The sequence below is a fragment of the Sorex fumeus genome, unplaced genomic scaffold (assembly GCF_029834395.1).
Source record: "Sorex fumeus unplaced genomic scaffold, SorFum_2.1 ptg000051l, whole genome shotgun sequence".
NCBI lineage: Eukaryota > Metazoa > Chordata > Mammalia > Eulipotyphla > Soricidae > Sorex > Sorex fumeus.
This window is the reverse complement of record NW_026606108.1, coordinates 39,042,496-39,069,380: the sequence shown is the minus strand read 5'-3', so window position 1 is coordinate 39,069,380 and position 26,885 is coordinate 39,042,496. Positions and strand designations below refer to the sequence as shown.

Genomic DNA, 26,885 nt, shown 5'->3' with positions numbered 1-26,885 from the left:
TGAGTGTGCCACTTGGCAACCTCCTTTGGGGGTGTCATCCCCCCTCCCAGTCTTCCCAGTGCTCCCCAACACAGGGAGAGCAGGAACTACTCTTGTGCCAGGGTCCTGGAGATGCAGCCTAAGACTGTCTGCTTTGCATTTGGAGGGAGCCCCCTTCCACCCGGTCCCCCACCTTCCTGGCTCCTCTGGCTCCCTTGGCAAAGTCTCATTCTGGCCATTCTTTCTAGATCTTTCTCACATCTTCCCCTTCCATTCCAGACTCATCCCCAGGGCAGCCCTGGCCCAGGCTCGTGTCTCCTCACACTGCATCCTGTCATGGCTTCTGACAGGCCTGTGTCCCCCTACCCAGCTCACACCAGTCTGGTCCAAAGGGCTGCCCAGCCCTCACTGCAGCCTTTTTAGAGGTTCCCATTCTGCACCCCAACCTGTCTCCCCCAGGCCCTCTGGTCCAGGCCGACTTTTGCTCTCACCATTGACCCTGTGTGTCACTCCGGGCATAATCCCACTTCTTAACTAAATTATTAGGGGCCGTGTATAACTCTGAGATTCCAACCTTGGATCTTCCTTCAAACTTCAGTCTGTCCCTCTTCTGACTTCGCAGGAGAGAGCAGAGATCTGCTCCAGGAACAGCAGTTACAAAAATGACTATTGATTAAGAGTGTGGCGTGCCCCAGGCCAGATTCCACATTATCCCTTGAATCCCAACTCATAAGCTACTGTAGTTGATCAATTTTGAGACTGAGTCTCCAAGAGATGAACTTCTCTACCCAAAATCACTAGCTTGGGCCAGAGCGATAAGTACAGGAGGGAAGGCACTTGCCTTGTATGCAGCTGCTACAGCTGTGATCATGATTCCGATCCTGGTACCACACACGGTTGCCCAAACACTGCCAGGAGCCACTCCTGAGCATGAGCCAGCAATAGCCCCTGAGCATCTTCCAGACGTGGCCTGGGGGAGAAAAGTCAGCAACTAGTTGGCAGTAGAACCGCACCATGGGGCAGGAGTCAGCCAAGTCTGAGAGCCTGGCCACAGGCAACGTCTAGCCTGATTCCCTCAGAGCCTAGCGCCAGGCCTGGCTCATCACAGGTCAATCATATATAAATATACGAAAAGAGTATGAATTAGTGTATGAAAAGAAAGCTTAGAACTGCTCCAAAGCCTGTCCTGAGCCACGCGTGACCCAGCCCAGGCGCGCACACTGTGGGGGTGCCTGAGCCCCAGGCTCCTGCCTGTCCAAGCTACAGAACAGAGTCAAGCATCCAGCACCCACTGCCTCCAACCCTACTGGGCAGATCCCTCAGGCCCACTTTGGACATGAGCTGTACCATATGGTCCAAGACCTTCTTACTTAGAATGCGCAGGAATCTAACTTAGAAGTGCCTTCAGGAACTCGCTTATGGGTTCCTATGTCTGCCATGGAGTCAGTGCTGCCCGGTGCTGGCCGCACACCACCACCGCCTCGCCCCACTGTGGTGGCCGCTGCTTCCTTTCCTCTCTGTGGTCGCAGGGACTTCTCCCATATTCAGGGTGTTCCTTTGGAAGGGACGGCCTCAGGTTCAGCCCAGCCCACACCCAGGGAGAAGACATAGACACAACTGTCCCTAGCCCTTCACATGACCTGGAGGACAATGGCTCTCCCCTGCCCGGGTGTCCCCGCCCTGCAGGGCCCCATACTCGGGCCCTCGGGCTATCCTTGCCAGGCCTGCGTGAGAGACAGACTCAGAGGTAATGAGAGTTGGGGAGCACTTTCCTGTGGGGTCCGTGGGGGAGGAGGGAGAGTTGCTGTGAAGAAAAATCAGCGGGCCGAGAGCTAGTAGAGCGGGGAGCGGGAGGGGAGGGCACTTGCCTTGCACACAGCCGACTTGGGTTTAATCCCTGGCACCCCATAGGGTCTCCCAAGCCCACCAGGCATGAACCCTGAGCAGAGTCAGGAGTAAATCCTGAGCACAGTTGGGTGTGACCCAAATGTACAAACAAGAAAAAGACAACAGCGCCCTCTCTTCTTCCCGGGTCTGGGGATCATTATGGGACCCTTCAGAGAAGCTGTAGCCCAGCTGGGGGAAGGCCAAAGGTGGTGGTGTGGGCTAGGCAGAGGGCAGCGGGTCGGGCAGAAGGCGCAGAGCCTGGATCTTGTCTAGCTCTGTTGTGCCCTGGCTGACTTTTCTGGCCACTCCCAGCTACAGTCTCCCCACTGAGTCTGCTGTGTCTCTTTGAATTGCAACCAGGACCCCGTTGAGCCCCTAGCCAGTCTGAGCCACCCAACATGGGACGTGAGCCAGGTCACTGCAGGGGCCGGGAGCACCGGGCGGGGGAGGTTCTCTAGGCAGAGATGCCCAAACTCCTTGTTTACCTGTAGAGGCCAGACCTGCAGCCGCACCCTGGAAGAGGGGGGTGAAGGGCGGGTAGCGGGCAGCCGGGCCGGCCCCCCTGTGACTCATCATCCCAAGGTGGGTTGGCGGCGTAGCCCATGCCCCAGGGAAGCTAGGGCTCCAAAGAGGGCAGGGGAGGGCCTGTAAGGAGCAGGGGCTGCGTGGGGCCCGCGCTCAGCTCCCCAGTGCCCACTGCCCTGTGCTGGTCGAGCTGGCCTCCCTGGCAGCAGATCCCTGTCACACGCCAGCTCCCAGGACACTCCTGCTCCTCCCCCCACGGTGGCTGAAAGTCAGAAGCAGGTGGTAAACCAAGCAGTCAGCTTGCGCCCCTCTGAGTCCCAGAGCCACTGGCCTCCCCCAGGTGAAGGTACACTTAGGAATGCCCCAGGGTGAGCACCCCAATCTGAGTTCTGGCTGGACCCAGCCTTACCTCGTATGGTAGGGAGGGCAGGGTGGCTGGGGCACAGCTCAGTCAAGCCCGGGAGAGCTTTCTAGGCCTCTCTCTTACCTGGATGCCTAAAGGCTGGCCATTCAATCACACATGCATGCACACATGCACATGCATGTGTGCGCGCGTGCACACACACACACGTATGTGTGAGGGCAGGAGGGCCTCGCTCAGCAAGTCTTCTCTAAACCCAGGGAGCTGAGTCCCTCAAATGGCAGGGAGTTAGGCCTGTCTCAGAGGGTTTTGCCAGTTCCAAAGTCCCAAAGAGGACGCACAGGCACCTTGACCAAAGGGACAGGCTTTCCCCACAGAAGAGAGACCTGAGGGATGAGGGACACTGGGTAAGCAGAGGACTCCCCCAGAGGCTAGGAAAGGGACGCCAGATACTGCGTCCCCCACCTGCCCGCCCGTCTCACAGCTCAGGGGTCCCATTCCCTCACCTGAAGGGCTGAGAAAGTTTCCCTGCAGCACTTTGTGGGAACAAAAGCTGGGCTCTGACCTGCAGACCACACACTGGCCCTGTGAACTCTCCCAGCCTCCCCTGGTATTTTTGTAGATTGTTTTTTAAGGTATAATTTATGTAGCATGAAATTTCACCCTTTCTTGTGTGGGGGATGATGATTTGGGCCACACCCGACAATGCTCAGAGGTTACTCCTGGATCTACACTCAGAAATCACTCCTGGCAGTGCTCAAGAACTGTATGGGTTGCCGCGGATTGAATCTGGGTAGTTGTGTGCAAGGCAAACACCCTCCCCATATATCTCTCCGATCCCTTAAATTTGTTCTTTTAAGTAGACAGTTCAGGGACCAGAGCAATAGTACAGTGGGTAGGGCATTTGCCTTGTACGCACATGACCCAGGTTTGATCCCCAGCATCCCATATGGTTCCCCCAAGCACTGCCAGGAGTAATTCTTTAGTGTAGAGCCAGGGGTAACCCCTGAACATTGTCAGGTGTGATCCAAAAACACCAAGAATAAATAAATAAATAAATAAATAAGACAGTTCAGGGCGGTTCGTGTAGCCTCAAAGTTGTGTGACTACAGCCACTAATTCAAAAATACCTTGATCATCTTGGAGAGAAACCCCACCCACAAGCAAACCAGTCCCCATTTCTCCTGCCCCCACCCCACTCCTCTGTTTTTTCTGTGAGGGATTCCCCTATTCTGGAAACTGTGTCAACAGAATCACCCAGTCCTTGGGCTTCTTCCCTCTAGCACACTTGATTGGTTTGGGAGGGGGGAGGCTCTCAAGCAACATGCAGGGGGCTCTGGGACAAGCCCTGGCAATACTCAGGATGCTCTGCCTGCCGCCATGACCTCCCACCGTGGTTAGAGTGATGTGTCTCCAGTATCCCTCTGTGCTGTGGCTAGTTCTGCATCTCTTTTCTTGGATGAAGGGTACTCTGCTGTGTGAGTAGAACATGGTTTTTGTTTACTGCTCATCAGTTTGGATTGTTGGTTATTCCAGTTGTTTCCAGAGTGTGACTGAGTATTAGGAATGCTGCCCGCAGAACACACACACCCACGCGCTCGTCAGGTTATAGGTTGTCTGGGTAGCTGGCTCCCATGATGGGGCCATGATTCATTGCTTGAGGAACTACTAGGAGATTCTGTATTTGCACCAGCAACACAGGAGAGTGCAGCGTCCCCTCACCACCACTTGTTATTCATCTTTTTTACCAGGGTCCTCCCAAGAGGTGACAAGAGGTAGCTCACTGCCAACTTGATAGGAGGTGGTACATAGGCCGATGTCCAGCCCCGCATGCTCAGTGAGCCCCTATGAAAGTCCCAGAATCCCGTTTCCTTGCTTACTCTAGTGTCTGTTAATTGCCTATTCAATGTCGGGTGCTCTGTGAGATGTTGGGGTTCAGTGGTGAACAAAACAGACATGACCTCTTCACACATGCTCAGGGAAGGATTAGAAAGTGCTAACAATCGCTTCTGATTTTTTTTTTATCGTGCTGCAAGTCTGAGCATGCACTGCTAGGAGGAGAGAGAGGGAGGCCAGGCAGGCCCCCGGACTGACCCTCACAGTGGGCCCCAAAGAGCCAGGCCTTGCCAAATGACCTGAATATGTCCAAATGGAGGGACAGGACACACGCTAGCATGGCCCGTCAGACCTGAGTGGTGCAAGGAGTTTGTGTCTATAATCAGGATGTCCAGAGAAGCCGTAAGTGGGGTGAGCATGAAAGTGACCCCACTTCCAGCATATCAAGACCACTTTGCCTCTGGAAAGCAGTGAGGTCAGAGCTCAAAGCTGAAGGAGTCAGAGAAAGTCACAAGTAGCTGCTGGGGTCAGACAGAGCCCTACAAGGAGGTGGGGCGAGAATCCTCCATCTCTGAGATGAAGCAGGCCAAGGGGTACAGCGGACTGGAATAGAGAGCTGGGAGCCAGGTTTGGAATGATAGGCACCCTCCCAACGTGGCGGTCAAGGAGGCAGTGAAACTCTTTACCTCAAATTCCCGCCAAGTGGGAGAGCAGGGTAGAGCCTCAGAGCTGGGCGATGGGGACACGGCAGGGCCCTGCCCTTAGAGAGGAGTAGCTTCGAGGGGCTTCTCTGTTTTGTGGGGAGTCTCCCCAGTAGCCCACCAGAGCTGGAGAGCTACCAACAATATACAGTGAAGATGCCAGACCGGATGGTTCAGTGGTTAGGCCTGGAGCAGCAGACCCGGGTTCAATCCCCGGCACCAATATGGTCCCCAGAGTGCACCAGGAGTGATCCCTGAGTGCAGAGCCAGGAGAAAACCCTGAGCACTGCTGGGTGTGGCCCCAAACCCGGAACAAAACAGAAATGGTCAGAGAAATAGTACAATGGTTAGGGCTCTTGCCTTGCATGCAGCCAACCCGGGTTCTATCCCCAGCATCCCATAGGGTCCTCTGAGTACCGCCAGGAGTGATCCCTGAATGCAGAGCCAGGACTAAGCCCTGAGCATTGCTGGGTATGACCCAACAGCAAAAACAAAATATACGACCTCCAGGGTCCTCCCAGCAACAGGAGGACAACTTGCAGTCAGGGTCACCTCGGACATTCCTCTGCTCCATCCCTTCCTTCGTTCCCTGGGTCTTTCTGACCCAGAAGCAGGGCAGGGACCAGCAGGCAGTCTCATTTCCCTGCAGGCATGTGGGCCCCAGCTGGGCTGGAGGCTGAGAGGAGTGGGGGGTGGGGGGGGGGGGGGGGCGGGGGCACAGGGGAACCGGGCGCCAGAGCGGCAGCGGGCGTGGTGTGGAGGGACAGCGGGAGCCAGCACTGCCCGCTGGGTTTTATCAGCGAGTGCTCAGACACACACACAGGCCAGCCGGGCGTCCCAGTCCCCGCGCTCCATCTGTCTCCCACACGTCTAAACACTGCGGGCGCCAAGGGCCCACTCTCCTCCCCCATAGCTGCTCCGGACTCTGGGGGAGTGGATTAGAGGGGGAGGGGTGAGATCTGTGCTCCTGAGAAGACAGGACCAGCCCCTGGCTGCATTGGTCACCTGGGTCAGGAGGCTACTGCTGAGTGGGAATCCCAGGCATGGGGAACAGGACCCAGTCTGGATATGCATCAGTGGATGCATGGATAAAAACCCAGGCTGGGTGCAGGAATTTTTCCTTGGAACCCGTCTCCTGGAGGTCGGCCCACGGGGAGCAACACTTCTGTTGTTCTCCTGTATCAGGGGAACCTGATCTGTCAGGTGTTCAGTCCTGGGGGTGAGACCTTCAAGCCCAGCCTTGCTCTCAAGCAGTTTCTATGTCCCCGCGGCCCCCATCCCTTCTCCCCAGCAACCTGAGGCCCCAGCTTTCAGCTTTCTAGCCAGGGCTGTTCAGAACCTTGGAAGCCCCCTCTAAGAAATAATAGCTGATGGGGAACAGGAGGGAGGGTCTACCTGGGGGTTGACAAAGAGTCTGGGCATTCAGGGTGGAGTGGCCAATGGGGCTTCCTGGGAGACGCAACGTCAGCACATCGGGGCAGAGGGGCGGCTAGGGTTCACCCCCACTCCCAGCTCTTAGAAGGGGACCATGTCCAAAGGGCCCTGTTCCTCTCAAAGCCCAGCTCCCACCCTCACTGCATCCACCCTGAGCTCCAGACAGCACCGTTGGGTGTCCGTCCCCCTGGTGGGCACAAGTCTCCACAGTGGAGGCTCCCAGTGGGCAGGGAAGTGTTCAGGTGGACCTTTTGCCCAGCAGAGACAGAACACGTGGTCCTCCTGTGGCCAGAGAGATGGCCCAAGGGACTAGTGCAGGTTTTGCATGCGGGAAGCCCCAGGCAGCTGTGCACGGAGCCAGGAGTAGCCCCTGAGCACTGCCAGAAATAGCCCCAAAACCAGGATGGGCAGGAAAAGAGTGGAGGGGAGGGGCGGGCGGTTGGTGGGCCCATGGCCTCGGTGGCGGTCAGGCCAGCAGGCATCCCCGCAGGAGGTACTGGCAGGAGTCACTGAGCTGTCTCTCCTGCCCCCAGTGAGCACCACCCTCTCCTCCTGGTCGGGGCATGCCCGGAAGTGCAACGAGACGGCCAAGTCCTACTGTGTCAACGGCGGCGTCTGCTACTACATCGAGGGCATCAACCAGCTCTCCTGCAAGTAAGTGGCTATGGGGCGGGTACGGGGTCAGGCTAGGGCAAGAGAGGCTGGGCAGAAGTGGAGGGCTCTAGGAAAAGTGGGCTTCAAGCCAAGGCCGAGGAGCTCCCAAGGGGTATAGACAGGGAGGCTCACCCCACTCTCTAGGCCTTCCCTAAAGCAGGGAGACAGAAGGATGCTCTCATGGGCTCAGGGCCTCCTCCGTACCAGTTTCCCAGTCCCTACCCCCACCAGCTCCCACTGCCAGCACCCATTAGGGATATAGGGTATCCATCGCAGCCTTGGGCACTGGGATCTCTCTCTCTCTCTCTCTCTCTCTCTTTCTCTCTCTCTCTCTCTCTGTCTCCCTCCCTCTCTCTCCCTCTCTCTTCCTACTCTTCCCTTCCTCCCTCCCTGTCTCTATCTCTCTGTCTCTGTCTCTGTCTCTGTCTCTCTCTCTCTCTCTCTCTCTCTCTCCCTCTCCCTCCCCCACCCCCTCCTCCCACACATACCCCACCCCATCTCTTGGCAGCTTTTTAGATTTTGTTCTGACAAACACTCCCCCAAAGTAAAGACTCTGGCAGGGTCGGTCCGGGCACAGGTGCCCACGTCCTTGGTACCCAAGAGTCTGCCCTGGTGGGCTGGTAGGGCGAGAAAGACTCTTATTCCAGGGGTTCCCCACCCCATACTCAGCAGGGCCCCCACAGAGATGCCCAGAGGCCACCTGAGCCCCTTTGGTCCCTGCACAGGAAAACCCCCACCCCCAGATGGCCTAGTGGGGGAAGGGCAGGGTTGAAGAGAAGCTCCAGCCTCCCCTTAGCTGTTCTCAGCCAGACAGGGGGTCCCTGCAGGTCCCCCACGGAGCCAGGAACCCTGCACTCCTCACAAACAGAGAACCCGGAGCAGAGGCAAGGAGCTGGTTCCAGCCTGGTCAGAGCTCTGGGCAGCTGGTCCCCGGGACTGATTCTCTGGTGGCTGAACAGCAGTGGTGAAATCAGGGGGTTCAGGCAGCACAGTGCAGGCTCTGTATGGATCCTAAGTAGAGGAAGAGTAGCCGGGCCTAGTTGACAACCTGGGTTTTTCCAAGCATAGACCCTGAGACGCTGCCAAAGCTGCCCCATTCCCCTGGCACTGGTACAGGAATGCCTAGAGATGTGGTGGGGCATCTGAGAGAAGGGCTGCCCTCCCCACAGACAAGGACAGGAGCACCCCCAGAGCATTTGTTCCTCCATCCCCACTGCTTCCTCCACCCCTTTCTACTGCCTCCCCTTTCCAGCTTCCTGGTTCCAAATCCCAGGGGACAGTCCCACCAGCACCAGGACCCCAAGGTCATTCTCAGGCCAGACCCAGCCACTCTGCCCCCTGCTCCCAGGAAGTTTGCTCTCCAGGGCCACTCGGTCTGGGTGGCATTCCCGCCCTGAAGTGCTCCAAGCTCTTTGCAGTAGATCTGGGAAGGCATAAGGGCTCTGGAATACCACACAGAGATGGCCCAGCCTGGATCCCCACCAACCACACACACACACACACACACACACACACGCACAGATATACACACACCACACACACAACACGCATGCACACACACAAAAAACATACACACACGTGCGCGCGCACGCGCACACACCACTCTTCTCCTCACCAGCCCCAGAACCCCTTGACCATGAAGGTCCATGGTGGGGAGGGGGGGCAGCAAGCACCCCAGTGCTCAGGCTTAGTGCAGAAGAGGGAGTGGTGGTGAGCAAAATGGGCTTCCCCAGGGCCCTTCCAGCCAGGCTGTAGACCCTAGGTCCCCTCTCCAGATCCTGAGCCACTGTGAAGATGAGGTCTTGTGTCCCCAGCAGGGAAACTGGGATTCAGTGCTTAGACTTGATGTCCAGCCCTGCCCCCCACCTCCCCATCTCAGCCCACCCTCAGTCAGCCACTGCCCGGCCTCCTAGAACCAAGGTCCCTGCCCCTCCCCACTAGGTCACTGGGGAAGAGGGACCCCCGGCAGGGACAGGGCTAGGAGGGCAGGTCCTCAGAGCTGTGCTGGAGAAGGGCAGGGCGGGGGGCAGGGCAGAGCCCAGTGGCCATTCTGGGAGCGGGTGGGTCGGGAGGGAAGGGGGGCAGGCCTCTTGGGGTGCCTGATGACACCTGAACGGAATACGAAGGGAAGAACCTAGGAAGCAGAGCTCACGTCTTACCATTTGTGCTGTTTGTTTACTTTTATTTTGATTTTTTTGCATTTCCGCTTAGCTTGGATAATGAAACTAGCCTGGTCAGTTTCATTCCAGTTTCTACAGAACTCAGTTGCCTTCCTGGTCTCTGGCACTTGTCGTTGTGTATTGGTGCGAGCTCTGCGGAGAGCCGGACGCAGGCACCCTCCGTCCCGCCTGTTTTTCTGCAAGTCAGAGACAAACCAACAGTGTCTCTGATGCTGAATTTTGTTTAAAAAAAAAAAAAGAAAGAAAGAAAGAAAACCTAGGGGGATTTGAAAATGGGGGTCCAAATCCAGCTAACTGTCTCCTGTGGGGCCACGCGGGCCCGCCCCTCCTCTCGTGCTTTCTCCTCCTCTCTCCGTGTTTTTGTGGCGCACGCTTGGTGCGTGACTCTTGGGGACTGGTTCAGGGGATGATGACAGAACAAGACTCCAGCCCTGTGCACATACCAGTGGCATGCCCCCCATCAGCTCACCCCATCCTCCACGCCCCCCATCCGTTCACCCCATACCCCATGCCCCCATCAGCTCACCCCCATCTTCCATGCCCCCCATTAGCTCACCACCATCCTCCATGTCCCCCTCTGCTCACCCCCGTCCTCCGCTCCCCACCCCTCACCCCATCTGCCTGCTCATCCTCACCCCATCTCTACCCCCATCATGAGGCCGGAGACCTTCGCCCCCCACCAGGCACACCAGGGCGCGCCTTCATCCTCATCCTCTCCCACCCCGGGTGAGGGCAGCACACATGGCATTATCCCCAGGCTACCAAAAGGAGAAACTGAGGCCCAGGAGGTGGGGTGGGAACACGGAGAGGCAGAGGCCCAGCTCTCGGTCACCCCGGATGCAGTCACGGGCTCTCCTCGCTGTCCCCTTGCTCCTGCTCTTCTCCAGCCCTGGGCACAGACCTTTCCCCGTCACAGCCAGAGTTCGGGCAAGGGCCAGCCCGGCTGGAGGTGCCGCTCCTGCTAACCCTCCTCTGTGCCCCTGAAAGCCAACGGGGGTCCCACCCACCCCCAGCCATCTCCCTGTGCCGAGTTCAGAGCCCCACCCCAGTTGGTAGACTGACATGCCCAGTGTCCCCCAGCCTCCTGAACATAACTCTCCCCCAGTCAGGGCTAAGGAGAAAACAGGGGTGTTCAGGTTACCCCTGCCCCTGAGACCCCCCCACCTCCCCTCTCCTGGCCACACAGACACACAGGCATTTCCCCTCAGCCACTGGACACACTCAAACCTATCGCTTTCTCGTTCCTTTGTGGATCCCCAAAGTCATTTTGTCAACCCCCAGGGTCTTGATCCTCCAACTCCTAAGATGCCGCTGTTTGAATAACCCCTTGGTCCCCTTGGGCCCACCCCACCCAGCTGGACATCCATTTCTAAGCTGAGGAAGATGCCGTTTGGGAAGGCTCAGCTGCTGCCTTCACGTTCCTGGCGGGGAGGATGGTGGTGGGATAGGGATCAGAGAAGGACAGCGAGACGAGCTGCTGCTGGCAGCTCCTCGGAGCCCCCTGTTCCACAGCATGAGCACCCCCCAATGCCCCCATTTCTCCAGACGCCCCGCCCAGGCCTCCCTGCCACTCAGGAGGGAAGCACCATAGAGGCCCGAGAAGCTCCAGCTCTCTGGTCCCCAGTGACGTCCTTCTCCCAGGTCAGACTGAGGACCACAGGTTTCTATGTGTCCCCCCAGCCAGTGTCCACCACCACGGGAGCAAGAAGGGTGCACTCACTGCAGGGGTGTCTCCTGGACAGTCCGAGCAGGGACCTATTTGGTCAGTAAGGCAAGACTGATCGTGGGCCATGGTCCCTCGCTTCCAAAGGAAGAGGCTGAGGCAGCCCTAGCTCTGAGTGGGGGGGTGGGAGGTGGGTCCAGCCCTTAGGTGGCGACCTTACTCAGAGACAAGGACAAGGCCGGGCAAGTCTCCCAGGAATCTCTAGTCAGGGACGCACTGGAGCGCCAGGGGGTGCGGGGGTGGCGGTGGCAGCTGGAAAGCAGAAGGAAGTGTACCTTGGAGCTGAGAACAAGGTCAGGAGCAAGCGGGGGACACTGTGGCTGGACAGGCAGCATGGGGGGGGCGGTGCCCTTAGAGCCAGGCAGTGCGGGGGAACCGAGGGCCAAGCAAGCAGCAGGCCCCACGTGGACCCCACAGGAAGCTTTGTGGTCCTTGCCACCTTCCTTCCGTGCTTCAGCCAGCTCGGGCCTCGCAGTTGCCCCCCACCCCATCCCCAGGTCTGCCAGGTCTAGTGCTCTAGGGAAGCCTACCCCAAACAGCTCACCAAGGGTCCTCAGAAATGACTTCTGAGGTCCAGTGGGGGACAACAGGATAGGCTGAGCCATTTCTTCCTGCAGAGCTCTTCTCGGCCTTTCACACGCCGATGTGTCCCCCAGCTCTCAGGATCACTTGTGGGGGGAGGCCATGGAGAGGTCCAGAATTCAGAAGGCCACAGAAGCGCCCCTCTAGGAGCCCATGGATGAGCCGGCTCCAGCCAGCCCATCATCCCACAGTCGGGACCAAGCATTCCTGAGTCTCCCACTGAGCTTTTGGGGGTTGTTTCATGGATGAGACCTGCCAGGGCCCTGAGAACAGCCTTGGGTAGGGACTAGAAGGAGCGGCTCCTCAGAACTTGGTGTTCCAGGAGGTTCCCCGCACCCTGCCAGCTGCCTGCCTGCCCCAGGGGACTCATATAGAGATCAGAGGAAGGTCTCAGTGACCCTTAGGACAGTTGGCCATAAGCTCCCACCCCCCCACACCCACTCCCCTAAATCATCTTACTCCCGCCCTGCCTCCCCGCCACCTCAGAGCCACATCTATTAGACAGAGTTGGAAGGGGATGTCCAAGCCCCTCACCCAGCCCGGCTCCAGCCCCTCCAGCAACGAGTGTGCCCCGCGCCTGACTTGGTTTTCTCATTCATCACTGTGCACTTTGATTTCTAACCTGAGCCTCGCGGATGATGCCAGTTTGTTCTGTGATTTTTCCCCTTTTCCTTCTCCAGATGTCCAAACGGATTCTTCGGACAGAGATGTTTGGAGAAACTGCCTTTGCGATTGTACATGCCAGATCCTAAGCAAAGTATGTTTGAAGATACAAACACAAGTCCCTGCTCCTTAGAAAGCTTCCGGGTGCAGTCCCCCCCACCCCACCCCCATTCCCCATGTAGGGCGTGGTTGTTTTGATCTTTGGCTGTTTTGTTTCTCTCTTCTTTTTTTTTTTCTTTTTGTATTTTGGTTTGTTAGTTCTTTTTTTATTTTTATTTTTTGGTTTTGTTTTGTTTTGCTTTGTTTTTCATTTTTGGCCTAATCCTTGGGTTTAAAGTTCAGGGCTGCAGGTAAGGGGCAGAGTGGCAAGGCCAGTACAAATGGTAACGGTGGCAAGGAGCCCAGCTGGCACTGGCAGGAGCCGTGCCGGGGTATTGCAGTGCCTGTGTCTTGCTATCCTGGCTCTCTCTTTCTGCTCTTCTTTCTTTTGGTAGGTGTCCTGTAGGATACACCGGGGACAGGTGTCAACACTCCGCAATGGTCAACTTCTCCAGTATGTCTCTCTCTTCTGTTCTTCTCTTCCCTGGTGACTGGCAGTCCTCCTGAGGGAGGGCGGAGCCCCGCTTACTGAGACTAGAGGGGCCTGAGGGCACAGCCTCTCCCCCCCCCCCCCACACACACACCTCCTAGCAGCCAGAGCACATGTGGGCCTCTTCCCCCCTCCTGGGGTCAGGCAGCCCGGCCAGAGTGAGGGGAAACATTTTCTGCCTCCACTACCCCCGTTCCCCCCAGCCCTTGGCTTCTGGGCATGTTGGAGGATGTGGGAACCCCAGGGTGTGTGTGCGGGTCTGTTGGAGATGAGAAAAACGTTCTCAGAAAGCCTGTCCTGGGGCTGGGCCACAGTTTGCTTTGTTTAGGTTTGGGGTCACAGGGGAGATTTGGGGATGAACATGTCCCAGGATCAAGGTTGCCATGGAAACACTCATGAGGGAGCAGATGCTATGAATGCTAAAAGGGATGAAGAAGCAAGAGACCATGGGTGACTCTTTCCAACATCTCTTGGGCCTGAGTCTCTATGGGGAACTTGATTCCCTTCCCATCCTTCACAACGCAGTTCCTTTGGGCCCCACCAGGTGGCGGTGGAGAGAGTAGACGCACCTCAGCCGGGGCCTCAGACTCCCCCTGGGCCGATCCCTTCCTCCCTCCAGCACCCATTTGGACCCACCTCCCACCTCAGCTGCTCCTCCAGGGGAGGCCAGCTGAGTCCCTGAGGCATTCAGAACCTGAGCTGTGGTGCCTGGACATTGAGGGCAGGACCTCAGAAGTCCTGCCCTCTCCAAATAACTCTTAGAGAATAGGGGTTTAGAGGGCTTGGGGGGGCTGGGTCTCGGGGTGGAGAAATGAGCCTTCTGGGCCCTCTGCTGACCACAACACAAAAGCCTGGAAACTGCCACCCTCCTTCCTCTCTAAGGGACCAATAAGCCAAGTCTTGGAGAGGGAAGCAGGAGCCCTGGGAGGGGGCTGGTCAGCCCAGAGGGAAGGGGGACTGGTTAACCCAGAGGCCCTCGCCCTTAATAGAGCGTGGGAGGCCTCAGAGATAAGGACAGAGCCCACACACAGGACATGCGGCCCAACAGAATTCTCCGGGGTTCAGAAAGAACTGCAGCGTCAGATCCAGCCCCAGAAAAGGACACTAGGTCAGGGGGACCCCAAGAGGGGACCAAAGGCGCAGGCAGAGACCGCAGCTATCCTCCCTGTCACCTCAGGCCCACAGCCTCTGGCTGAAAGGACAGTTCTGGACAGGAAGTCCCCACCCACCCTCACCCAGAGCTGCAGACCCTCTGAAACACACCCCGGCCAGGCTTCTCTGCCTGCAAGGCTGCTTCAGTTCTCAGTTCTGGTCTTCTGGGAGGGCCAGCAGGGTCCTAGGAGCACACAAATGCAGCCCAGACCTTCCTGCCCCTTGCGGTCAGAATTTCACTGCCACCCTCTGGTGAAGGCTGATGACACTGCTGGCACTTGGCCCAACACTCCATGGATAACTGCAGGAAAGGTGGGGGCAGGTGCTGGCTGAAGGGTTCAGGTCCAGGATTTCATGGGGCTGAATAGAAACACCAGTCGCTGAACTTACTAGCTCTGGGCCTCAGTTTACCCCTCACCTATAGGACACTGACACCTCTGCTTTGAGTATTGCTGGGAGGGTGAATCATGCCTGCAGGTCTCATGAAGGGCCTGGCTGGGAGCCTGCCCTGGGCTGTGAAGCTGAGTGTCTCTCCCAGGGCCCCCTCGGCAGGGTCTGGCCCTCCCCCTCCACCCAGGCAGACTCTAGAGCAGACGAACTATATGGGAAAAAAAGAAAGAAATGGAGCCCAGGGCCACAAGAGCACTTGGAGTTGCTCTTTCTACTGAAAACCCCCCAATTTCTGAGTTAGACTCATGCACCTATAAGCACGCTATAAAGAACTCACGCACCCACACCTGCATATCGTGCTCACATGTGTACACGGCTCACACCTGCACTTACCTGCACACATGCTTACCTGCAAACATGCACTTGTGTCTACATTTACACCTGCACATGTGTCCACTCCTGCATATGCACTCACACCTGCACTGACACCCACACCTGAACTCATTCCTACACTCACACATGCACGTGCACCCATACCTGAACTTACACCTGCACTCACACCTACACACATGCTCACACCTACATGCATGCCTACACCTGTACACACACTCAAACCCACACACACACCTGCACTCACACCTGTATACACACATGCTCACATCTGCACACATTTGCATTCATACATGCTCACACCTGCACTTACCTATACATGCAGTCACACCTGCACTCATGCTTATACTGCTGTGCACACAAACACACACCTGCACACTTGCTCACACATGCACTCACACCTACACATGTGCTCACACCAGAACTCATGCTCACACATGTACACACAGTTATACCTGCACACACACTTACACCTGCACTCCACGCACTCATGTGCACACCTGAGCTCACACCTGCATGCATACATACTCACACCTTCACACATGCTCACATGCTGAGGGACCCCATGACAATCCCTTGGGCCTGTCTTGGAGGAAGAACACGTAGAGTGTCCGGGGCGCCGGCCCTGTTGAGAGTTCATATCAGGTCACCTTGGTCACTGGTCAGATTCACATTTCTGTCCAAGAGAAGGCCTGGCTGTGACCCAGAGGGTGGCTGGGCTCTGGCGAGCAGCTGCCAGTGAACACGGGACTGTTTGCTTTCTGGAGCAGACAGCAAGTGGCCAGCAGAGGCTGCCCAGGGCCTGAGTGATGTCCCAGCCCTGCTGTGGTCTCAGCTGGCCAGCCCGGCCTTGCTCGCCTCTCCAGTGCTCAGTCTCAGGCCTAGCCATGGCTTCCCCCAAGGCCTCCCTGCCTGTCTCCTCCCCCCTCCCCAGAGGGGGACTTGGGAAAGCATCCTGGCACCACAGGGCCCAGCTTCCTTGTCTCACACAACTAGACCAGCAATGAACCGCAGCCCGGTGCCCAGACACTGTGGTCAGGCTGGGGGCATAGCCAGAGCCAGCAGTGGCCTCTCCAGCTGCCCGCGGGGCTCTGGGGCCTTGGGATTAGCCACTCAGAGCTGCACAGTCTTCCTGAGTCTGTGCCATGTCTGCAGCCCTGGGGGGCAGGTGCCCAGCCATTTGCCCCAGGTCAGGCAGGAGCCCACTAGGCGACTCCCCCGCCTCAAGGTAGCAGGTGTTTGAGAGAACCAGGGGTCGTGTGCCAAGCTGTACCCTCTGCTGGAAGCTGGGACGCTGGGACTGGAACCCCGCCATCCCCCCCGAAGGCTCTGGATCCTTCGTAGGAGGGAGCTCAGGGGTGATGGGCCCCCAGGCTTCCCCTCTGCGGGAAGTGAGCATACAGCGCACGGTCATCTCCCTCCTGGGCTGTGTGTGTGGGGATGCTGACCCAGCCTGCCCCCACCCCCCGCCAGCCTGCCGACACCCCAGCTGCACACAGCTGCAGCTCAGAGCACTTAGCATTTGCCCACATCCACACAGTGAACGAGGGTGAAGGAGGAGCTTGCGGCTAGGCACAGGCTGCTGTGAACAGCCGCAGTATCTTCCGGAAGGCTGTGGGGACTCACCATCTCCCCACGGCTCTGCTGCTCTGAGTGATTCCACCACCTGGCTCAGGGCAGAGGCCAGGCCAGATTCGCCCCCCACCCGCCTCACCCCCACCCACTAGCCTAGCAGATGCCAGGCTAGAAAGCCAGTGCGGGGGTTGCACGGCAGGACGGTGCCAGGGTCAGCCTGCGGGAGACCTGTTCTGCCCACACAGCTTGGGTGGCATCCCGGCAGGCCCACCTTTATGTCCCCCACCTAAGACTACAGTGGGGACAGTGGGGACACCACAGGAAGGGCATGACTTCCAAGCAGCCCCCTCACCCCTCTGTCTCCTGAGCCACAGATTGGGCTATGCTACATATGGAACCTAGGTATTAACCATGGGTTGTTGAGGTCTAAGGGGGAACAGCCCCCCTTGCCTCCTGGAACCTCCTCTGCCCACCCCTGCCCTTCACCCTCAAGCTCAGAATCTCCACGCCAGCCTCGGAGCAGGCCAGCCAGGCCTGGGGGCAGGACAGGAACTAGGGGTCTGGGCTGCCTACCCCCCCCCCCCCCGACATTCTCGTCCTGAATAGAAAAAGGTCTCCAAGAATGAGCGTGAAACAGGCAAGTTGTCCCCAGGAAGGGCTGGAGAGTGACAGAGACCTGGCCCTGCAATGGGGAAAAGAGTAGTGGTGTCACTTCTGTTCCCAGCCCACATCCCTGCCTCCCTGGCAACAATGACTCTTCGGCCCGTGCCCCCCACCTGGTCGTGAGCCCACAGACACCCCCCGCCAAGTCCCCCTGCTCCCCTTCACTTCTCTCTCCAAGCCTCTTGGGGGCTCATGGGGGCAGGGTGCTGAGGAAGGAGCTCAGGTGGCTGGGGAGGGGCACCCACTGACCTGCTTTCACCTCACAGGCTGGCGCGGTATCTGCAAAATCCTGACCAACATTTCTCTCTCTGTTTCTCTCTCTCTCCCCACCCCACTTCGTCTCCCTCCCCACACCCCTGCCCTGCCTCTCTTCTGCACTGCCAGAGCATCTCGGATTTGAACTAAAGGGTACGAAGCCTCTCTGCGCCCCCCTACCCCATGCTGCCTGTGCTCCCTTTCCATGGCCTCTGACCCATCCACTCCCCCCACCCCCGTGTACTAGATGTCTGGTTTTCTTTCCAGCAAGAACAGAGGGATGCTTCCAGAAGGCACCCTGGCCCCCACAGGGTGTTTTCTCATAAATTACGTTAATTGGGGGGAGACAGGGAAGCTCCTGAAGAGGAGGGGACCAGATTGTCCCCAGTTACAGCAGTGCCCCCAGATTCATGGGGGACCTTTGAGCCCCCATGCAGCCCAATGGGTGGGCCCCTCGGTTAACAGTGCCAGGACAGCCCCACAGCCCTACGTCAGCCTTCCTGGCCCCCCTTCCATGGTTATCCACTCTGCACCTGCTGGTTGCTACAATGTCCCTTGTCCCTGCCCAGGCCCTGGTGTGTCTGCCAGGCTCTACCATCTTCTTGATGCCATCATTCCTCCAAGGTCTGTTCCCAAGCCAGCACACGTGTGCCTCTGTGGGCAAGACCAGCAAGGGCCAGGGCAGGGTGGCACTGTGCCCACAGCAGGGTAGAAAGGACAGTTGTCTCAGTATCAGCTCTCAGCCCCATATTGGGGGTCCAGAACCAGGGGTCCAAATGCCTCTTAGAAGGAGAGATGCTGAGGTTCAGTTTGGGGGTGAAAGGCGGGATTAGTCCCCAGATGGAGGGCCAGGTCTCAGTAATAGCAGCTTCTCCTGGCAGTCTGGGGACTCCCAGCTTCCGGCCCCTGTACACCCCCTCAGCCACTGTCACTCTTGGGAGGAGAGCGAGGTTGTGTCCGACCATGTGGCCTGTCCAAGGCTCATGACGGAGCAGGTGTACAAGTGAAGCTGTAGAGGTGTGTGAATGGGGGTGTAGGGGTGCCACTGGGAGGGATGCCATGAGGGGTCTCCACTGAGGCTGAGAGCTGTCTGGCTGGAACAGAAAGGGTGCCAGTAGACAGGGTAGGGTCCCCAAAGCATCTGCTGGACCCCAGAGTCAGCCTGCTGGTGTTTAGGTTCTTGGGGCAGCCAGGGAAGGCCTATCCCAAGAGACGGCCCTTGGGTTGGAACCTGCTGGATGCTCTGGGACAGTGCCAGGAGGTGTGGCTGGAGAGCGCTTGTTGGATGGCTGGAGGTTGCCGGCACCCCAGGGCCGAGGATCCCAGGAGACTAAGGAGGACGAGGCGGTTGGGGCCGGGAGCCCTCGGGAGAGGAATCAGCTGTCAAGAGGAGACACAGTCTCTGGACACAGCTGGAGGCAGTGACAGGAAGTGGCCAGTGGTGTCCTCTGCTCAGGAGAGAGCAAAAGGACAACATGGGAGAAGAAAAAAGAGCCGTGGAGGGTACTGAGGCCTGCTGCTGTCGCAGAGACGAGGAACAGCACAGCAGGCTTGGATTCAAGCTCCTGAGTGGCCATGGCCCTTGGGCCTAAGACTGGAGCAAGGAGAGAAGTTGGAGCAGGAGCCAGAACTAGAACTTTCCTGATGTAGCAGAGCCAGGGGGCCAGTGATAGAGTTATTCCATGCAGGAGTCCTGTAGTCCCTGGCCAAGGACTGGGCCACCTACTACTGTAGGTGACCAGAAAGGCCTCACAGGAGAGAAAGGCCGATGTGCAGCAGAGCTGAGGGCAATAGGGTGAGATGTGAGGGGGGGAGGGTGCATGTGTGCTGACCCCTGCAAGCTGCGGGGCGCATCTCCCAAGTGATGTGTCGTGCGCATGTTTGGGGAAGGGTCTGAACTCCCGACTTTGGGCATAGCTAGTGGGTCCACCTTTGCCGCAGGAGATTCCACGAGGGCCAGCCGAGGACTAGGGGTCTGTGCCAGCACCCCTGGACGGTAGAGATGCAGGAGGCCTGTCGGCAGGGCAGAGATCACTGTCACCTTCCTCCTCCTCTTCCTTCTGCCTGGCTCTTACTGTCTTTTCTAGAAGGGTTGCTGACTCACCAAGAAGTGGGGAGGGGATACAGCTAGCTCAGCTCATCTGTGAGAGTGGGGCCTGCTCTTCAGACATGGCAGGGGGAGAGGGCAGAGACTGCGGCTTGGGGCCTTGCACAGGCAGAAGTGGGGAGCCTGGTATCACAGGGCTGCAGCCTGCCCCCCCCCCGCCAGGCTGCGGGGTGGGGGAGGGTTGTAGCCCTATGATACCACTCACCGAGAACCAGGTCCCCCATCCCTGCTCCCAGTCCAGGAACCTCCCTCCACACCCCTGTCCTCTGAGCAAGATGACCCAGCAACAACCATGCCACACCACATCCCCATGAATGCTGCAGTGGCTTTGCCTGGGGACCACACGTGCACGGGAACCACTCCCCAGCCCAGTGGGGCTTTTGCAACCACCACCCCTGGCTCATGACAGGGTGGACAAGGTTTCCTGCCCAGCTGACTATGAGAACCATGCCTCATCTACCTCCCTTCCCCCACACTTCCCTCATGCTGTGGGCAGGGTGTGGGGCTCAGGACAGCTGCTTATGCCCAGATTTCATGGGTGAGTGGAGTTGGGGTTTGGGGCAAAGTCAGTGTAGGAGCAGGTGAGGGGGGTGGGCAGGAGGAGCCAGGTGGGAGCCCAAGGCTCCATGGGCAGGCAGGGGCTCCACACTACTGTGCCTGCAGCGCCGCTCGTCCTGTGCCTCACACCCCCTACCTCTGCAGAAGCTGAGGAGCTGTACCAGAAGCGTGTCCTGACCATCACGGGCATCTGTGTGGCTCTGCTTGTCGTGGGCATCGTCTGCGTGGTCGCCTACTGCAAGACCAAGTGAGTGGAGACCGAGGCTGGGCCCCCAAGACTGCCTTGGAACACAGGGTCCCACCCCACCTGTCCTGGCCTCGACGTCCCACTCACACCCTCCTCTGCCCCCGCTGCTCCTTCAAGGGTCTCTGGAGGGACCAGAGCATCAGAATAGGAAACAGGCCAAGAGATGGAGGAGACGGACCCACAGGTCTGATGGAGCCAGTTCTGAACACCGGTCTCAGAGGCTCAATCTGAGTTTGAAGCCAGTTTCCATCTATGTGACCAGGGCAGATTGGTGTGAGGCGTGTGAAGGGGCTCTGAGTGCTCACCTGCAGAGTGGGGATGATCCTGGAAGGACCTCAAAGATGTTGGGAGGAAGCACCCCCTCTCCCCATTCATCCCCCTCTTCTCTGTCCTGAGGCAGGCTCTGGGATGGGAGGCTCAGAAGAGAGGATCTACCCCCAGGGGCAGCCTGGCCACCAACAGGAACATGGGCAGGACCTCAGCCAGGGGAAGAGGGGAGGTCCTTGCAGGGGGGGGCAAGAAGGCAGATGTGTAGAGGGGCAGCCTTATTCCTGGAGCATGAGCAGCACCAACAAACCGGAGCTGCCATGAATAAAGAGGTGGGGGGAACACGGGGGGTGGGGGTACAAACCTGTGAGGGCAGCTGGGAGCTGGGGCACATGCTTCTCATGCCAAAGTCCAGGTTTAAGCCCAGTACCACATGGTCCCCCAAGCACCGAGAACAAACAGCTGGAACACCAGGTGGCACATCAGACCTTAGATGTCAAACTTGGATGCCGGGGTCAGGGGCCAGCATCAGGGCAGGCTAATGTAGCGTGTGAGAGTGAAGGGCCCACCTCGTCCTTTCCAATGTATAGAGTAAGGGCCTGAGCACGACCACCGTCTGGAGGGGACTCACCTGCTGGGGAAAGGCTCTCACTGCCCATCTCTGGACCCTAGTGGGGGACCAGTCAGTTTTGGACTGGACACATCCAGGACTAGAAAGATTGGGGGGAGGTTTGGTGGGATGGGGCTCAGTAAGCCAAAATTGGAGATTGGACCCAAGCAGGTCAATCCAAGAATGCGGAAAAGGCAATTTCCCCAGTTCAGAACTCCCACCCTGCCCCCCCTTGCATCTATTTGTGTCTTCAGCAAACTTCCAGCCCATGGCTGCCAGGCACCAGGCACAGGGCACGGCCAGACCTGTAGGCACAAGATCCAGCATGGGCAACATGGCATAGTTCAGGGGCCTGCCTCGGATGCAGGCTGGGGGAATGCTGACAGGGCCCTTAGGCTAGGGCCCAAGAGGCAAGCGGCTGCAGGTGGACACCACGGCCTGTGCAGAGGCCACATCCAGGGAGGAGACAACCCCAATTGAACAAATGGTCACTGGGAACCAAGAGGGTTGGGGGTGCGGTGGGGCTTAACCAATTTTGCTCATTTGAAAACACAAGCATGGAGCACTTGGACACCCTGTTTGTTTTCTTCAGAGCACCACGCTGAAAGTCTCTTTTTGTTGTTGTTGTTGTTGTTTGTTTTTGGATCACACCCAGTGATGCATAGGAGTCACTCCTGACTCTGCACCTAGGAATCACTCCTGGTGGTGCTCAGGGGACCATATGGGATGCTGGGAATCGAACCCAGGTCAGCCATGTGCAAGGCAAATGCCCTACCTGCTGTGCTATCTCTCCAGCCCCCAAACTGGAAGTCTCTTATTTGTTCCCTTGTTTTTGTGGCCTCATGGACTTCCCCTGCTGACTCACTGACCCGCCAGGGTAGGACCATCTTGTCCCTTGTCCCTCACAGCCCCTGCGCCTAGCAAAACTCCTAATATAAGAGCCATGAGCAAGTGAGTGGCCCAGCACTGGGCCCCAACACGCTCTCTGCTCTTGAGTTGGGTAAAGGACCCCCAGCTAACCCTAGATAAAGAAATGGAACTGTGTGTTGTGCCCAGAATGGCAAACTAGAACATGGAGGAGTTCTGGTGTCAGGCCTCTCCGGGGGTTCAGGCTGGCTGGGTTCCAGCATAGAAGGTGCATGGGGGCCTGGCTGAGGGCAACAACAAGCTGAGCCAGAGACTACCCCGCTGACCAGGCCAGGGGTGGGTGGTTCCCCTAGCCACAGCTAGGGGGCGTGCGGGCTCACCCAACTTCCCCTGTGCAGAAAACAGCGGAAGCAGATGCATAACCACCTGCGGCAGAACATGTGCCCCGCCCACCAGAACCGCAGCTTGGCCAACGGGCCCAGCCACCCCCGCCTAGACCCGGAGGAGATCCAGATGGTAGATGTGAGTAGTGTTCTCGGGCCCCTCTGCCCTTAAAGCCAGCCTTTCCATGCCCCCTGAAGGATGGGCCAGAGCAGGCATCAGCCCACCCCACCCTGTGCCCTGCCTGCCGGCCTTGCTCACCTGGATAACTAACTTCACTCTGCCCACTTTCTTATGGAAGGGCTGGAGGCCAGGTGGTCTTCCCGGGCCGAGTCCCCTAACCAGCCCCCAACAACAACCCACCACTGACACCAAGAAGGGGAGCCCACTCCTGGTGGGCAAGCGGTCACCTGTCACTGACCCCAGCCTGATTCTCTCCATTCCAGTATATCTCCAAGAATGTGCCAGCCACAGACCATGTCATCCGGAGGGAAACTGAGTCCACCTTCTCGGGAAGCCACTCCTGTTCTCCTTCTCACCACTGCTCCACAGCCACGCCCACCTCCAGTCACAGGTGAGCCTTGAGGCCCCTTGACTCTCCCATGTCCCCACCCCCCAACCCCACATAGAAACTCCCCAGTCAGGCTGTGATGCTTTGACGGTCCCCATGAGGGGGGCATAAGGACAGGCACTTCACACGGACCCTGCAGCTAAAGTTTCCCTCTGATCCTCCTCACAGCTCTGAGTTCCCTATTCCAGAAAAGCAGTCCCCAGAAGTAGAGGGGGATATCGGAGGGCCCCCTCATGCTTGTTTGGACCTCATTAATTTGGCTTAAAGTGCCCCTCACCAAACAGTCACCTGCACCCATGAAGCCCAGGCCCCCTTGGTCTCCTTGGGACAGGGGTGGAAAGCCCATGCACACAGCTCCAGAAAGGCACATCCAGGGGCCTGCTCTTCCCTGGGACCACCACAGAGTCGGTAGGGCACCCACAGACTAGCACCTTGGGGACTGTGCTCTTCAGATAGGGCACAGAAGCTTCCCAGATGTGGGAGGTGGTGGGTAAGACCTCTTGCTTTCAGCAGCTCCCCCCCACACACACACAGCACCCCAGCCCCCTTTATCTGGCTCACCAGGGGGTGGGCTTTTGCAGTACTGCAGGGGTGGGCACCTGAAAGCCCGCAAGGGGGGCGTTGGGGGGCCACCCGGGGCCCTTCCTGAACCCTCACCTTCCCCCACCCAGGCATGAGAGCCACACATGGAGCCTGGAGCGCTCCGAGAGCCTGACCTCGGACTCCCAGTCAGGCATCATGCTGTCATCCGTGGGCACCAGCAAGTGCAACAGCCCCGCGTGCGTGGAGGCGCGGGCACGGCGGGCCGCAGCCTACAGCCTGGAGGAGCAGCGCAGAGCCGCGGCACCGCCCTACCACGACTCCATCGACTCGCTGCGGGACTCGCCGCACAGCGAGAGGTCAGCGCCTGGCCCACGTCCATGCCCCTCAGTCCCCGTCTCACGTCCAAAACTTTTCTGCAGAGGAAGGGGATGTGTGTAGATAACCACCCCGAGGCATTAGGAACCCAAGGGCTTTCCCGGGTACAGGGTTGCCCTGCCCTGGCGTCACCTAGAGGCCCCTTGTCCCAGCAGGCACAGAAAGACACCAAGACGGAGCGGCCTGGAGCGTGGGAGGGGAGGTTGTCCGCGAGGAGACTCATCGGTGCGCGGGGGGCCTCGGGCCCCCGCAGGATCAGCCGCCAGGCCCCGGGATCCAAACGCCACCACAGGGCCCCGCGCAGTGGCCGCCCGGAGGCAGGAAGAGGCAGGAGTCATCGGGGGGCCAGGCCCCCCACTCCCTGCGGAGGCCTGGGCCGGGAGGGCCGGTGCCAGAGCAGAGGAAGGGAGCTGGCGGGGATGGCGGGAGTGGCACCCGGCGGGGGGGCTCTCGGGCCGACGCCCGGGGTCTTCCCCGCCCTCCTGAGCCCCCTCTTCCGCAGGTACGTGTCGGCGCTGACCACGCCCGCGCGCCTCTCCCCGGTGGACTTCCACTACTCGCTGGCCACGCAGGTACCCACTTTCGAGATCACGTCCCCCAACTCGGCGCACGCCGTGTCGCTGCCCCCGGCCGCACCTATCAGCTACCGGCTGGCCGAGCAGCAGCCGCTCCTGCGGCACGCGGCGCCGCCGCCGGGGCCCAGCGCGGACATGCAGCGCAGCTACGACAGCTACTACTACCCCGCGCCGCCGGGGGGTCCGGGCCCGCGGCGCGGGGCGTGCGCGCTGGGCGGCAGCCTGGGCAGCCTGCCCGCCAGCCCCTTCCGCATCCCTGAGGACGACGAGTACGAGACCACGCAGGAGTGCGCGCCGCCGCCGCCGCCGCGCCCGCGCGCCCGCGGTGCGTCCCGCAGGACGTCGGCGGGGCCCCGGCGCTGGCGCCGCTCGCGGCTCAACGGGTTGGCGGCGCAGCGCGCTCGGGCCGCGCGGGACTCGCTATCGCTGAGCAGCGGCTCGGGGGGCGGCTCGGCGTCCGACGAGGACGCGGACGACGCGGACGGGGCGCTGGCGGCCGAGAGCACGCCGTTCCTCGGCCTGCGCGCGGCCCACGACGCGCTGCGCTCGGACTCGCCGCCGCTGGGCTCCGCGGGCGACAGCAGGACTTACTACTCGCTGGACAGTCACAGCGCGCGCGCCGGCAGCAGCAGACACAGCCGCGGGCCGCCCCCGCGCGCCCCGCAGGACTCGGCGCCCCTCTAGGGCCCTGCCGCCGCCCCCTCCGCCCCACTGTCTCGAAGGAGAACAGAGACCACCTACTGGAAAGAGAGAGAGAGCGAGAGAAAGAGAGGAGGAGAAACAGAAATAAAAATATTTTTATTTTCTATAAAAGGAAAAGGTATAACAAAAAATGTTTTATTTTCATTTTAGCAAAAATTGTCATACTAGCTAACGGCAAAGACGTTTTTATAGGGAAACTATTTATATGTAACATCCTGATTTACAGCTTCGGAAAAAAAAAAGAAACAACAAAAAAAAAGAGATGAGCCAATTTTTTTGACTCTTTAATAGAAACCTATATTGTGGTGCCTTTTGCTGTACGCTAACCTGGAGCTCCTGGAGAGAAGTCGGGGTGCGGCGAGGGAGGGACACAGCCAGCTAAGAGGAGGCTTGGGGGTTCTGGTGGGGGAGATGAGGGGTTGGCCCCAGCCAGGAACTGGACCGAGTAGCTTAGCCCTTTTGCCAGCTCTTTGGAGTTTTGGGTCCCCTGGGTAGAAGATGGGGATCCTGCGCTTGAACTAGACGGGGGCCAAGCCACATCCTGGGGGAGACCAAAGCTCAGCCACAGCATCCCGAAGGGGAGAGGCACCCTGCTTCTCACTGCTGGCATGGGAGGGGATACCAAGAAAGTCGCTTCCCAATAGCCCGTTGCCCCGTGCCCACGCCCCTGCGCGGCTCCCCCACGGCCTCCAGGGCGTCCCTGTCTGCAGCACCTCCGTTTACAGGTCGTCTTTTCTATTGTACGCCTGCATGTCCTTTGCATTTCAGATTCTTTAGATTGGATGCATGGTCACGCTGGGACCAAGAAGAGCCACTGGACAGTGTATTTGACTCCCCTTTTTAGCAATAAACGCCATTTCCTTTTCACAGCCCTACTCCCAGCCCCCAACCCACCCCCAACTCCACTCCCCCTCCAGTCCTGTCCCCCAAAACTGGGTCCACATAGATTTGTCAAAAAGGTCATTGTTTAAAAAAAAACTCCCAAAGAAATGGGAACCCTGCCCTGAAATGTCCACACTCCTGACTGTTGACACTTGAACGTTTTTATATGATAAATAAACTCAGAAATCACGTATGTTTGACTCTGTGTGCCGAGCCCCCAGGTGAGGAGGGAAGGCAGCAGGGCCCCGAGAGCTAGTTGATGGCGTGGAGGATGAAGAAGGTCAGGCCCTCCCAGCCCCCCAACCCCCATCTCCTTGGCTCCAGCTCCCAGGACAGGCTCCAAGCCTCCTCCTGCTTCCAAGAACATTCACAAGGTGTCCCCCCTGGCTCCCGGGGAACCAGGCCAAGGGACTGACGCAAATGACTCTGCTTTGAGCTCAGCCTCAGAACCCTGGCCCAGTTCCTGGCCTGGAGCTGCAGGGGCCAAACTGAGGCAACAGTTTCCGGGCCTAGGTGGGTGAGGAGGGAAGGGTTGTGCAGTTGGTACTGGGTTAAGATGACCCTTGGGGCCTCAGGCATGTCACAGGCAAAGTCTGGACATGCAAGGTGGCATAATGGGTAACCTCGGCTGCCAGAAGGACCACAGCTGCTGCGGCTTGTC

General features: G+C 58.7%; 1 protein-coding gene across 2 annotated transcripts in view; it reads left to right on the top strand.

The window, feature by feature from the left end:
- NRG2 (neuregulin 2) overlaps positions 1-25,945 on the top strand; it is a 199,662-nt gene extending 173,717 nt beyond the window's left edge. The window contains exons 4-12 of one of the 2 annotated variants that reach the window (XM_056124827.1): positions 7,257-7,377; positions 12,543-12,623; positions 13,020-13,078; positions 17,669-17,692; positions 20,349-20,451; positions 22,594-22,717; positions 23,023-23,150; positions 23,819-24,046; positions 24,568-25,945. In XM_056124827.1, coding sequence (XP_055980802.1) covers positions 7,257-7,377; positions 12,543-12,623; positions 13,020-13,078; positions 17,669-17,692; positions 20,349-20,451; positions 22,594-22,717; positions 23,023-23,150; positions 23,819-24,046; positions 24,568-25,324 — 1,625 coding nt within the window. In that variant the 3' untranslated portion in view covers positions 25,325-25,945. The remainder of the gene's footprint in view (positions 1-7,256; positions 7,378-12,542; positions 12,624-13,019; positions 13,079-17,668; positions 17,693-20,348; positions 20,452-22,593; positions 22,718-23,022; positions 23,151-23,818; positions 24,047-24,567) is intronic. The other variant, XM_056124828.1, reaches the window with a different exon arrangement.
- Positions 25,946-26,885: the final 940 nt, after the last annotated feature.